We start from the raw sequence: 13,587 nt of genomic DNA on the forward strand, positions 1-13,587 counted from the left end.
ACAATCCAGCAGGGGTTACACTCCTGAAGTAAGATAAGGTGTCTTTATTAGTCACATGTACATCGAAACACACAGTGAAATGCATCTTTTGCGTGGAGTGTTCTGGGGGCAGCCCGCAAGTGTCGCCACACTTCCATTGCCAACATAGCATGCCCACAACTTCCTAACCCGTATGTCTTTGGAATGTGTGAGGAAACCAGAGCACCCGGAGGAAACCCACGCAGACACGGGGAGAATGTACAAACTCCTCACAGACGGCGGCTGGAATTGAACCCGGGTCGCTGGCACTGTAATAGCGTTATGCTAACCGCTACACTACCCATGCTTTAGGACACCTAAAGCTGCTATAAGGATGGAACTTCTATTAAACAAAGACTCAAAGTACAGCCACCCAGCATGGATTCCTGTTGGAAGTTACAGCTGTTCAATATGCCATTCCCAATACAGAGTGATTTGACCAATATAGATATCATAGGTGTACATTTTTTGGGCTACTGTGCTGTTACAAATGTACCTACTGTTGACTTGTTATTGATAAACTAGTTGTTTGGACTGTCAGCATTTTACTTTACTTCATTTAGGTGGGTCCAAGCATCACTCCAGACTTGAACCCACAACTTAAGCTAACATTCTGGTCCAGCACTGAGAGACTGCTGCACCGTTGGTGGTGTCATCCTTTGACTGAGAACAAAGAACACAGAGCATTACAGCACAGTACAGGCCCTTTGGCCCACGATGTTGTGCCGAGATTTTATCCTGCTCTAAGATCTATCTAACCCTTCCCTCCCACATAGCCCTCCATTTCTCTATCATTCATGTGTCTGTCTAAGAGCCTCTTAAATGTCCCTAATATAACTGCCTCAACAGCCTCTGCCGGCAGTGCGTTCCACGCACCCACCACTCTCTGTGTAAAGAACTTACCCCTGACATCCCCCTTATTGCTTCCCCCAATCACCTTAAAATTATGCCCCCTTGTGTTAGCCATTGTCGCCCTGGGAAAAAGTCTCTGACTGTCTGCTCGATCTATGCCTCTTATCATCTTGTACACCTCTATCAAGTCACATCTCATCCTCCTCCTCTCCAAAGAGAAAAGCCCGAGCTCGCTCAAGCTATGTTGATGTGGTTGTGGAAAATCCCCCAGCAACATTCAAAGGAGAGCAAGGGAACGTTAAAAGCAAACGTTTGTCCTTGACAAAAACCATCAAAAGGCCAGCTTAAATGGTCATTAATAGAATCAGAGAGGGTCATACATCAGGGCAACAGGCCAGTAAACCAAATCCACACCAATCAACAAACACCCTGTTGCTCTAATGCTACTCAATCCCATTTTATTCTCCCCACATTCCATCAACTCTCCCCAGATTCTGCCTTTCACCTACCCTCTAGGGACAATCTACAGCAAGCCAATTAACCTATCAATCTGCACACCTTTGGAGTGTGAGAAAAATGCTGAGCACCCGGGGGAAACCCACGCGGACACAGGGAGAGCATGCAAACTCCACACGGACCGCATCCGCGGTCAGGATTGAACCTGGGTCGCTGAGGCAACAGCTCCACCATCTCCAACACTGTGCAAGAGATTGTGGGATCTTACTGTACACAAATGAACTGCTTTGTTTCCCTACATTACCACAATGTTAAAGAGATATTCATTGACTGTGCAGCACTCTGGGATATCCAGAGGACGTAAAAGGTGCTATAAAAATGGAACTTATTTAAATGGGATACTGATATTCCTTGGAGCATAGGAAACTGAGAGGTATTGGTATTGGTTTATAGAGGTGTGTAAAATCACGAGGGGTATAGATCGGGTGAATGCACTCAGTCTTTTTCCCAGGGTTGGGGAATCACGAACTAGTGGGCATAGGTTTAAGGTGAGGGGGGGAAAGATTTAATAGGAACCTGAGGGGCAACTTTTTTTTACACCAAGTATTTGGAACGAGCTGCCAGAGGAAGTGGTTGGGGCAAGTACAATAACAACTTTTAAAAGACAGTGGGACAGGTACGTGGATAGGAAAGGTCTAGAAGGTTATGGGCCAAACGCTGGCAAATGGGACGAGCTTGGGTGGGGCATCTTGGTCAGCATGGACCAGTTGGGCCGAAGGGCCTGCTTCTGTGCTGCGTGACTCACGTATAATTTAGGTGTAATTTGCTGATGTATAATTAATGTCAATTTAAAGTTATGTTAACTTATGTTTGTCCTCGTCTTGTAACGTACTGTGCTGCTGTTTATAAAAGCGAATTTTCATGGCATTTCTACCCCCTGTGTGTCTGTCGATGACAATAAACTTGAACTTGATGCGAGTACCAGCAAAGACTCCAGGTACAGCCACCAACTTGTGGCCCACATCAATGAAAGTGGGCAGGCACGGTAGTGTAGTGGGGGAAGGCATGGTAGTGTAGCGGAGGCAGGCACGGTAGTGTAGCGGTTAGTGTAAAGCTTTACAGCGCCAGCGACTCGGGTTCAATCTTGGCCGCTGTCTGTAAGGAGTTTGTACGTTCTCCGTGTCTGCGTGGGTTTCCTCCGGGTGCTCCGGTTTCCTCCCACATTCCAAAGATGTATGGGTTAGGAAGTTGTGGGCATGCTATGTTGGTGCCGGAAGCGTGGCGACACTTGCGGGCTGCCCCCAGAACACTCTACGCAAAAGATGCATTTCACTGTGTGTTTCCATGTACATGTGACTAATAAAGATATCTAAATCTATCTAGTTACCGTAATGCCCTTACCTCTCCTCGGGTACAAGGGAATGGATCAGAATATCTGGACGTACAAACTGCCCCAGGCCAGTGGAGGTCATCCGGCAGCCCAAAGGTGTCACTGCAGTTCCGGGCAAAATACTTATATGGTTTCCAGGTCAAACCAAAGTCTTGAGATCTCTCCAGGACCATCGCAGCAGGCCGGGGGGACTTGAAGATCATGATGAGGTGCGTGAAGTAGAATTGGGTCTCCAGGTCCAACTGGATGGTTTCCCTGTGACTCCCCTGAGCTGACTGCCACCAGGTGCTGGGAAAGCGGAACGAGGAGTCGGTCATGGCGGCTGGCCGGTGGGAGTGGCGGCGGCTCCGGCCGGCGCTACACTTGCCGCATTCGGCGGCGGCCTCGCAGCCCGGGCCGGCGTAGGAGCAGAAGAGCTCGGCGGAGTGGTTGCCGCAGGTGGAGGTGGTCTTCAGCTGCCTGGCTATCACCAGGTTGCCCAGGCGGGGGTTGCAGGCTCCAGACTGACAGTGCCGCCTCACCCCGGGCAAGTCTGACGGTCCTGCAAACAGACGGTAGCCCGGGTTACTGTCAGCACCCAACACACCCCGGCAACCGTCGACGGCCGGCACCCAAGGTAACTGTCAAACGTTCCTGCTGTACTCAAAAGAGAGGGAACAGAACTACCTCAAAAAAGATCAGCATCTATCTCACTCATAGAACAGTACAGCACAGGAACAGGCCCTTTGGCCCAGCGTGTCTATGCTGACCATGATGCCAATTTAAATTAATCCCACGTGGTCTGCATCCCTCCATTCCCTGCCTGTTCATGTGCTGTCTAAACTCCTCTGAGATGGTACAATTGGATCTGCTTCCCACCACCTCTCCTGCTGCAGGAAAGATGCCATTCCCCTCCCCTCCCCTCCCCTCCCCTCCCCGCACAGCCCACCCCTCCCCTCCCCTCCCCTCCCCTCCCCTCCCCGCCCACACCTCCCCTCCCCTCTCCTCCCCTCCCCGCACACACCTCCCCTCCCCGCACACACCTCCCCTCCCCTCCCCTCCCCTCCCCGCACACACCTCCCCTCCCCTCCCTTCCCCTTCCCTCCACTTCCCTCCCCTCCCTTCCCCTCCCCTCCACTTCCCTCCCCTCCCCTCCCTACCCCTCCCCTCCCCTCCCTTCCCCTCCCCTCTCCTCCCCTCCCCCCCTCCCCTCTCCTCCCCTCCCTTCCCCTCCCCTCCCCTCTCCTCCCCTCCCTTCCCCTCCCCTCCACTTCCCTCCCCTCCCTTCCCCTCCCCTCTCCTCCCCTCCCTTCTCTCTGCTTCCCTCCCTTCCCTCCCCTCCCTTCCCCTCCCCTCCCCTCCCTTCCCCTCCCCTCCCTTCCCCTCCCCTCCCTTCCCCTCCCTTCCTTCCCCTCCATTCCCTTCCCCTCCCTCTCCTTTTCCCCTCCCCTCCCCTCCCCTCCCTTCCCTTTCCCTCCCCTCCCTTTTCTCTCCCCTCCCTTCCCCTCCCCTCCCTTTCCCCTCCCCTCCCTTCCCCTCCCCTCCTCTCCCTTCCCTTCCCCTCCCCTCCCCTCCCTTTCCCCCCCTCCCTTTTCTCTCCCCTCCCTTCCCCTCCCCTCCCCTCCCCTCCTTTCCCTTCCCTTCCCCTCCCCTCCATTCCCCTCCCCTCACCTCCCTTTCCCCTCCCCTCCCTTCCCTTCCCCTCCCCTCCCCTCCCCTCCCTTCCCCCTCCCTCTCCCTACCCACCTCCCAGGGGAGATTTATGAGGATGTTGCCAGGGCTCGAGGGACTGAGTTAAGGAGAGAGGTTGAGCAGGTCGGGACTTTTTTCACTGGATTGTAGGAGAATGAGGGGCGATCTTACAGGTGGTGTATAAAATCATGAGGGGCATAGATAGAGCAAATGCGCACAGTCTTTTCCCCAGGGTTGGGGAATTAAGAACTAGAGGGCATAAGTTAAAAGTGAGAGGGGAGAGATTTAATGGGAACTTGAGAGGCAATATCTTCACCCAGAGGGTGGTCAGTATATGGAATGAACTGCCAGAGGAAGCGGTTGAGGCAGGTACATTAACAACAGTTGAAAGGTACTCAGCCAGTAACATGGATAGGGAAGGTTACAAGGGATATGGGCCAAATGCGGGCAAATGAGACTGGCTTAGATGCAAATCTTGTTTAGCATTGACCAGTTGGGTCGAAAGGCCTGTTTCTGTGTTGTATGACCCTGTGACTGCATGACACAGATTTGATTGCAGCCTCCACTGCTGTCTGTGTGGAATTTGCAAGCTCTCCCTCTGATTGCGTAGGTCATCCGGGGTTGCTCTGGTTTCCTCTGACATCCTTAAAACGTGCAGGTTTGTGGGTTAATTGGCCGCTGTAAGTTGCCTCTGATGTAGTGGGTGGCAGGAGAATTGTTTCGAGGGGAGGGGGGAGTTTGAGAGATAGGATGCAAGTGATAGGATTAGTGTAGTTGGATGCTTCCTGGTCAGCACAGAGTTGAAGGATCTGTTTCCACACTGTACAACTCCAAGTTGAATTAGTTTGGCTTGAGCTATTGAACAGCAAGAGGCAGTAAACGTTGGTGGGAGTTGCCTAAAGGCCCCCAAACACTAGTGATAATGACGGGGATAGTACAAATCAGGAAACCGGAGGAGCTAAGGAACCAAGTACAGGGTAATTTAGATCGAATATTTTGCAGTGAGAAATTGTTAATTAATAATCTTAAAGTTAGGTAGCCTTTTGGTAAGAGTCATAGCAGTAGAACTCTGAAATTCTATCATACTATAAAACCTCTTCCCTTAAGTGTTTTTTAGATTGAAAATGATTTAGTTTAATCTAAAACCAGGGCCTAAATGTAAATAAAGCAAATTACAGAAGGATGAGACATGATTTAGCAACGGTAGATTGCAAAACTATGTTAAAAAGCTTTGACAAGTGAGCAAGCAGTAGCTAACATGTAAAGAATAATACTTTGTTTACAACAAACAGATATACCCTTAAGACACAAAATAGTAAAGGTGGTACCGCCCTGGCTAACAGAAGTAAAAGGGAGTGTTAGATCAATAGCAAAAGTATCCTCTAGTATCCAAGGCGGAGTACAAGGTAAATGGCAGGATTCTGGGGAGTGTGGAGGAGCAGAGGGATCTGGGGGTTCATATCCACAGATCCCTGAAAGTTGCCTCACAGGTGGATAGGATGGTTAAGAAAGCTTATGGGGTGTTAGCTTTCGTAAATTGTGGAATTGAGTTTAAGAGCCGTGAGGTAATGATGCAGCTCTACAAAACTCTGGTTAGACCACACTTGGAGTACTGTGTCCAATTCTGGTCGCCTCATTATAGGAAGGATGTGGAGGCGTTGGAAAGGGTGCAGAGGAGATTTACCAGGATGCTGCCTGGTTTGGAGAGTATGGATTATTAGGAGAGACTAAGGGAGCTAGGGCTTTACTCTTTGGAGAGGAGGAAGATGAGGGGAGACATGATAGAGGTGTACAAAATATTAAGAGGAATAGATAGAGTGGACAGCCAGCACCTCTTTCCCAGGGCACCAATGCTCAATACAAGAGGGCATGGCTTTTAAAGTAATGGGTGGGAAGCTCAAGAAAGATATCAGAGGGAGGTTTTTTACCGGGAGAGTGGTTGGGGCATGGAATGCGCTGCCTGGGGCGGTGGTGGAGGCAGGTACATCGGTCAAGTTCAAGAGATTGTTAGATAAGCATATGGAGGAATTTAAAATAGGGGGATATGTGGGAGGAAGGGGTTAGATAGTATTAAGTGAGGTTTAAAGGTCGGCACAACATGGTGGGCCGAAGGGCCTGTATTGTGCTGTACTGTTCTATGGCTCTATGATCTCATTGAAACATTCTTGTGGCGCTTGAGAGGGTAGATGCAGGAAATTTGCGTTAGTGCGAGGAAGTGGCATCAAGGTGGGATTCAGCCAATGATACAGCTGCAGGCGGGTCCAATCACAGGGACGGCGCTGGGGATTGGGATTGAGCCTGGGTCATTGGCGCTGCGAGACAGGGTCCTACTAGCTGTGCCACTGTGCCACCCTATTCCGTATCCAACCTGCACTGTCCCTACTCCGGGAGTGTGTGATGGGATGTTGCAGAGGGAGCTTTTCTCTGTACCTAACCCATACCTTGGAGTATATAATGGGGCAGTATACAGCAGCCTTACTCTGTATCTAATCTGCACTGCCCCTGCCCTGGGAATAGGTCACAGGACGGTGTCGAGGGAGTTTTACTCTGCATCTGAATGACTTGGATGAAAATGTCAATGGGTGACTTAGTAAGTTTGCAGACGGCACAAAGATCGGTGGTGTTGTGGACAGTGAAGCAGTTTGCCAAAGGATACAGCAGGATGTAGATCAGTTACAGATATGGGCAGAGAAGTGGCAGATGGAGATTAAACAGGACAAATATAAGGTGTTGGTCTTTGGGAGGTCAAATGTAAGGAGAAAGTATACGGTAAACGGTAGGATCCTTAACAGCAGTGATGTACAGAGGGAACTTGGGGTCCAAGTTCATAGCTCCCTGAGAGTGGCTGCACAAATAGGGTGGTAAAGAAGGCATACAGCATGCTTGCCTTCATTGGTCGGGGCACTGAGTATAAGAGTCAGGAAGTCATGATGCATTAGGCCTCTCTTGGTGTACGGTTCTGGTTGCCCCATTACAGGAAGGATGTGAAAGCTTTGGAGAGGGTGCAGAAGAGGTTTACAAGGATGCTGTCTGGATTAGAGGATATGAGCTATAAGGAGAGGTTGGACAAACTTGGGTTGTTTTCTCCGCAGTGTCGGCAGCTGAGGAGAGACCTGATAGGAGTTTATGGAGTTGTGAGGGGCGTAGATAGGCCAGACGGTCAGAGTCTTTCCCAGGGTAGAAATGTCAAATACTAGAACATGTGCATTTAAGGTGAGAGGGGGGAAAGTTTGAAGGGGATGCGTGGGGCAAGTTTTTTTTACACAGAGAGTGTTGGGAGCCTGGAATGCGCTGTCAGGGGTAGCGATGGAAGCAGGTATGATAGTGGCATTTACGAGGCTTTTAGACAGGCACATGAATATGCAGGGAATGGATCATGTGCAGGCAGCCCAGATCTTGTTTAATTCAGCATCATGTTCGGCACAGACATGGTGGGCTGAAGGGCCTGTTCCTGTGCTGTACTGTTGTATGTTCCGTGTTCCGATATTGTTGAATTGGGGAGAAGGCCAAATGTTGTACTCTTTCTGTACCCTGGTTTGCATACCAACCAGTCTCCAGGAGGGAGAAACAAAGAACAATTTTATTTGGAATGATTTTTAATTAATTCATTACTCCTGGGTGGTGTGTATTTTTACAACCATAAATTTGATCGTTTTATTTCACTTCACCCCAAGATCCCTCAGTATATCAATGCTCCTAAGGGCCCTGCTGTTTACTGTATACTTTCCGCTTGACCCCCCAAAGTGCATCACCTCACACTTGTCCAGATTAAACTCCGTCTGTCATTCCACCGTCCACATTTCCAGCTGGTCTATATGCCGCTGAATCCTTTGACAACCTTCCTCACTATCCGCAACTCTGCCGATTTTCATGTCAGCTGCAGACTTGCTAAATCAGCCCCAGTACGTTTTAGTCCGAATCATTTATATATACATCACGAACAGCAGGGGTCCCAGCACTGATCCCTGTGGAACACCACCGGTCACAGACCTCCAGTCAGAATCACACCCCTCCACCGCTACCCTCTGTCCTCTACGGCCAAGCCAATTTTGAATCCAATCTACCAAGTCACCGTGGATCCCTTGTGACTTAATCTTCTAGATCAGCTTATGACGAGGGGCCTTGTCGAATGCCTTACTAAAGTCCATTTACTCAAACCAATATAATTAAGATGCAAGCTTACGTTAACATTTTTTTTAAAGCAATTATGATTTAGGCATGAATTTTGATGCCATGAAGTGAAGTAAAACAATCACATTTATGGATGTAAAACTACACACCACCCAGGAGTAATAAATTAACTAAAACTGCTAAGGTCCCAAGCCTTCTTTCTCTTTACCGTCTTCATCACATTCTTTATTACCAGTCACTTGATCACTTTGCTTCTATGTGTCTGTACTGCCTATGAGATAATACCCATTTATTTCTGTTTCAGTTTGCTTATCTTGTTATGAATTCTGCACACATTCAGATAAAGAGCCTTCAGTCTTTGTCTGTGCACCATTTTCCCCTTCTCTAATTGGAGGTTTACTCTAGTGTTTGCACGTTCACCCCTTCCTGTCACTCTCTGGTTATCATCTCCCATTTTATTCCCTGGCGCTAACAATTTGTCCTTTGTGCCCAGCTTTCCGAACCTCTGCTTACCAAAACGCCCCACCCCTCCGTTTAATTTTCTAGGACATTGGACCCAGCCCAAGACAAATGTTCCCGACGGAACAGCTCCCTCTTCCCTCAGTACTGGTGATTTTCACAAGATCACAAGACAAAAGGAGCAGAAGAAGGCCATTCGGCCCATCGAGTCTGTTCCGCCACTTCACCATGAGCTAAACTACTCTCCCATCTAGCCCCAATTCCCTGCCTTGATACCCTGACTAATTAGATACCTATCAATCTCCACCTTAAACGCTCCTAATGATTGGGTCTCCACAGCTGTATGTGGCAACAAATTCCATAAATCCATGGCCCTCTGGCTAAAGAAATTTCTCTGCATCTCTGTTCCAAATGGATACCCTCTAATTCTAAGACTGTGCCCTCTCATCCTGGACTCACCCACCATAGGAAACAACTCAGCCACATCTACTCTGTCCAGTCCTTTCAACAGTTGAAATGTTTCTATGAGGTTCCCTCTCATTCTTCTGTCCAAGAATACAGTCCAAGAGCCGACAAGTGCTTATTTTACCTCATTTCTCCTGCACTAGTCTTTCAGCAACACAAGCTCTCTGATTTTATTAATCCAATGCCCATTTGCACATTGCTCAGGTAGTAATCCGTAGATTATTACCTTTGTGGTTTTGCTTTTTAATCTGTACACATTCCTGAAGATGAACTTTCTTCTTAGTGTCTTTGGATCCCCCATGGACCATGATGACTGGATCTTGCCCCTCCCATTACATTCCTCTCCAGCGTCAGGGAGATGTCCTCAACCCTGGCACTGGGCAGGCAGCAACACCTTTGGGACCCACACAGGTGACCATGGAGGACAATATCTATCCTAGCCCACAACTGCATTGGCCTTATTCCTTGCACTCCCTCAGCATGGAGGGTGCCCTGTCTCATGCTGCTGTGGTCAGTTTGCTCATCGACCCTGAAAACTCTACCTATCACACAGGCTGCAAGAACCTCGTACCTGTTGGACAAGTGCCATTCCAACAATAACATCTGGATTCCCTATACGTCTCATAGTACTAATTCCCTCCTGTCCCTTTTGGTCCATTCTGTAGTTAGGGGTGTGCCTGCTTTCTGGAGTAAAATGTCCCTCTAATTTCTCCCCATCAACCCCAAAAGATGGCAGCTCAGACTCCAGCTCATCATCTCCGAGCCAAATCCTTGAGTGACAACAACTCCCTACGGATACACGGTTCCCAACAGCCCTCATGAGCTACAGCAGAAACACAGCACCTTGCCTTGCTATGCTTGTCAAGTTAATTTAGTCAGTAATTAAATTATCAACTGGGTGTTTACACCTGTTAATTATAATTTTATTAAGTCTCTAATTTAGTTTCAAATTATAGTTAATTATATACAGTGGGTTATAATTTTTGAAGCAGACCTCTTAAAATGGAGCAAACTATAACCTCAACACCATGCCTCACCAAAGCCCATATTCACAAGGTCCATATTCCATACCCACGGTACTCAGTGCTAAACCCACACATTTATAGTCCTGGGACCATTAGATCTGCTTCAGTTGATGGTAAATTCATTTAACCAGTTCTAGCTGGCAACTTGCTTATAACTAGCTTACCACTCCAAGTGAAAACTACAAGGTTAAGAAAATCTAACAGTAAAACTCAATTTAGCAAATTAATAATTTAAATGAAAGCACCCCTTTTGTCACCAACCTGCACACTCAGTGGACACTGCGTGCTGTGCTAAAACAGTAACTGTCCATCTGTGATTGGCCAATTTGTTATACCTGGTCAAAGTATTAGCTTCTTGTGATTGGCCAATTTGCCACCCACAGTCCAGTCTTTATTACCCTGAAATTGGTTGATTTTCTACCCCTGGACCTGTTACCGCCTCTCTGTGATTAGTCAGTTTGCTGCCGTAGAACCTCACAGATATTCTAACATTGAAATAGAAACACAGAAACCCTACAACACAATTCAGGCCCTTCGGCCCACAAAGCTGTGCCGAACATGTCCCTACCTTAGACATTATTAGGCTTACCCATAGCCCTCTATTTTTCTAAGCTCCATGTACCTATCCAAAAATCTCTTAAAAGACCCTATCGTATCCGCCTCCACTACCGTTGCCGGCAGCCCATTCCACGCACTCGCCACTCTCTGAGTAAAAAACTTACCCCTGACATCTCCTCTGTACCTACACCCCAGCACCTTAAACTTGTGTCCACTTGTGGCAACCATTTCAGCCCTGGGAAAAAACCCCTGACTATCCACACGATCAATGCCTCTTATCATCTTATATACCTCTGTAAGGTCCCCCCTCATCCTCCGTTGCTCCAAGGAGAAAAGGCCGAGTTAACTCAACCTGTTTTCATAAGGATAGACGATACCCAATCTATACCTTCATTCTATCTAGTACTGGAGCAATTCATGACCTCAAAGACAATCGTGGATAGAAGCATCCACATGAGGTTAAAAATAAAGTGCCTGAAATAATCTAGCAATCTCAGTTTTAAAACCTTCAGTTTATCCCCATCCACAGAAGATTTCCAAATTTCCATGAACCTTTAGTGAGGTGATGCTTCTTGACATCGCTTTAACAGCCCAGATCCAATGTTCAGGGGAAGACCGCCTGGCCTCTCCATAAGAGGAAACAGGCCCCCTTTCCACCTCACAGGTCTTTAGTTACCTTAAATATTTAGATCACCACCAATCTTCCAGATATAAAGACCTTGTCTGTGTATCATCATATTTTGACTCCTTTAACTTGGATATCATTCTATTGAAACTGCACCTCATCCCTTCCAAGGCTGATAAAATCCCAACCTGCAGTGCCATGAGTTGAGAGATGATATTCAAATGGGGTCTCACCAGAGATTTATACAGTTTTGTATTCCAGCCTCCTTAAAGATCAAGGCTATCAGTCCACTGGCTCTCTGAATTACTTTTTCTACCTGTCCACTCTTCACCTACACCTCTCCACAGTGAGCTCAGTTTGTCCAGTACTCTCTCTTACTGTCCCTCTCGTTTGGCCATAGGTCATCTCTGGTGCAGTTACCTTCTCTCTGTCATGGGTCATCTTGTTGCCCTCACCCAGTTCCAGTCCCCCGAAACTGGGTGGTTTGAGCAATGGGTTCCAACCTCCCAGTCCAGTTACTGCCCTCAGATTGGACAAGTTGCTCTCTCCCTGGTTCACCTGTAGCCCTGTGATTCTCTGACTTCCTCTCCCCAGTTCAGGTACTACCCTCTAGACTGGCGAGTCTGCTCTCCCTGGTCCAGTTACTGCCCTGGGATTGGGCAGTCTGCCCTCTCTCTCTCTCTCTCTCTCTCTGGTCCAGTTCCTGCCCTGGGATTGGGCAGTCTGCCCTCTCCCTGGTCCAGTTCCTGCCCTGGGGTTGGGCAGTCTGCCCTCTCCCTGGTCCAGTTCCTGCCCTGGGGTTGGGCAGTCTGCCCTCTCTCTGGTCCAGTTCCTGCCCTGGGATTGGGCAGTCTGCCCTCTCTCTGGTCCAGTTCCTGCCCTGGGATTGGGCAGTCTGCCCTCTCTCTGGTCCAGTTCCTGCCCTGGGATTGGGCAGTCTGCCCTCTCTCTGGTCCAGTTCCTGCCCTGGGATTGGGCAGTCTGCCCTCTCCCTGGTCCAGTTCCTGCCCTGGGATTGGGCAGTCCAGCGTCTCCCGGTGACGCCGGGGCACGGAGTGGGGCAGCCGGCGGTGCCCGAGGTTGGGAGCCCGCGGGCGGGGTTGTTGGTGGGCAGGAACCGTCCTGCTGCGGAGGTCCCAGGGCTGGAGCCAACGCTGCCCAGCGCTGTAACCGAGGCCTCTCTCTCCCCATCCCCTGCGTCTGCCCCGGTCGCCCCGTCCCTCGGCGAGTACCTACCGGCAGCCACGGGCTCGCAGCCCAGGGACAGGAGCACGGAGACGGCCAGCCACAGCCGGCCCATCCTGGGTCCCAGCGGAGGCCCGTGCCCCGCCGCAGTCACGGACAGTCGGCGGCTCAGCCTCTGTTCAGCATCTCCCACAGCCCCGGGAGCCGGGCCACCCCGTCCCGCCGTCTCCTCCCGCTGCCCGCACCGGGAGCTCAGAGCGCTCCCTCCCTCCCTCCCTCCCTCTCCCTGGCTCCCCCTCCCTCTCTCTGTAGCTGCTCTTCTCTCCTCCTCCCGCTACACACTTCGCCTCTCCCTCCCTCCTCTTCCTCTGCACGGCTCCCCACACCCTCTCCCTCTCTCCCACAAGTTCCGCGCCCTGCATTGATCAGTGTAACACACACACCCTCTACCCCTCTCCCTCTATCCCTCTCCCTCTATCCCTCTCTACCCCCTCCCTCTACCCCTCTCCCTCTACCCCTCTCCCTCTATCCCTCTCTACCCCCTCCCTCTACCCCTCTCCCTCTACCCCTCTCCCTCTATCCCTCTCTACCCCCTCCCTCTACCCCTCTCCCTCTATCCCTCTCTACCCCCTCCCTCTACCCCTCTCCCTCTACCCCTCTCCCTCTATCCCTCTCTACCCCCTCCCTCTACCCCTCTCCCTCTATCCCTCTCCCTCTATCCCTCTCTACCCCTCCCTCTACCCCTCTCCCTC

At 49.9% G+C, this 13,587-nt stretch overlaps 1 protein-coding gene across 1 annotated transcript in view; it reads right to left on the reverse strand.

Moving 5' to 3' along the window:
* The window catches only part of ntn4 (netrin 4), an 89,329-nt gene extending 76,246 nt beyond the window's left edge, over window positions 1–13,083 (reverse strand). Inside the window, exons 1-2 of the mRNA XM_052033702.1 lie at window positions 12,887–13,083; window positions 2,728–3,257 (exon numbers count right to left, since the gene is read on the reverse strand). Of these exons, the coding sequence (XP_051889662.1) occupies window positions 2,728–3,257; window positions 12,887–12,950 (594 nt within the window). The 5' untranslated portion in view covers window positions 12,951–13,083. The remainder of the gene's footprint in view (window positions 1–2,727; window positions 3,258–12,886) is intronic.
* Between the last annotated feature and the right edge of the window lie 504 nt (window positions 13,084–13,587).

The sequence above is a fragment of the Pristis pectinata genome, chromosome 19, assembly GCF_009764475.1.
Source record: "Pristis pectinata isolate sPriPec2 chromosome 19, sPriPec2.1.pri, whole genome shotgun sequence".
Lineage (NCBI taxonomy): Eukaryota > Metazoa > Chordata > Chondrichthyes > Rhinopristiformes > Pristidae > Pristis > Pristis pectinata.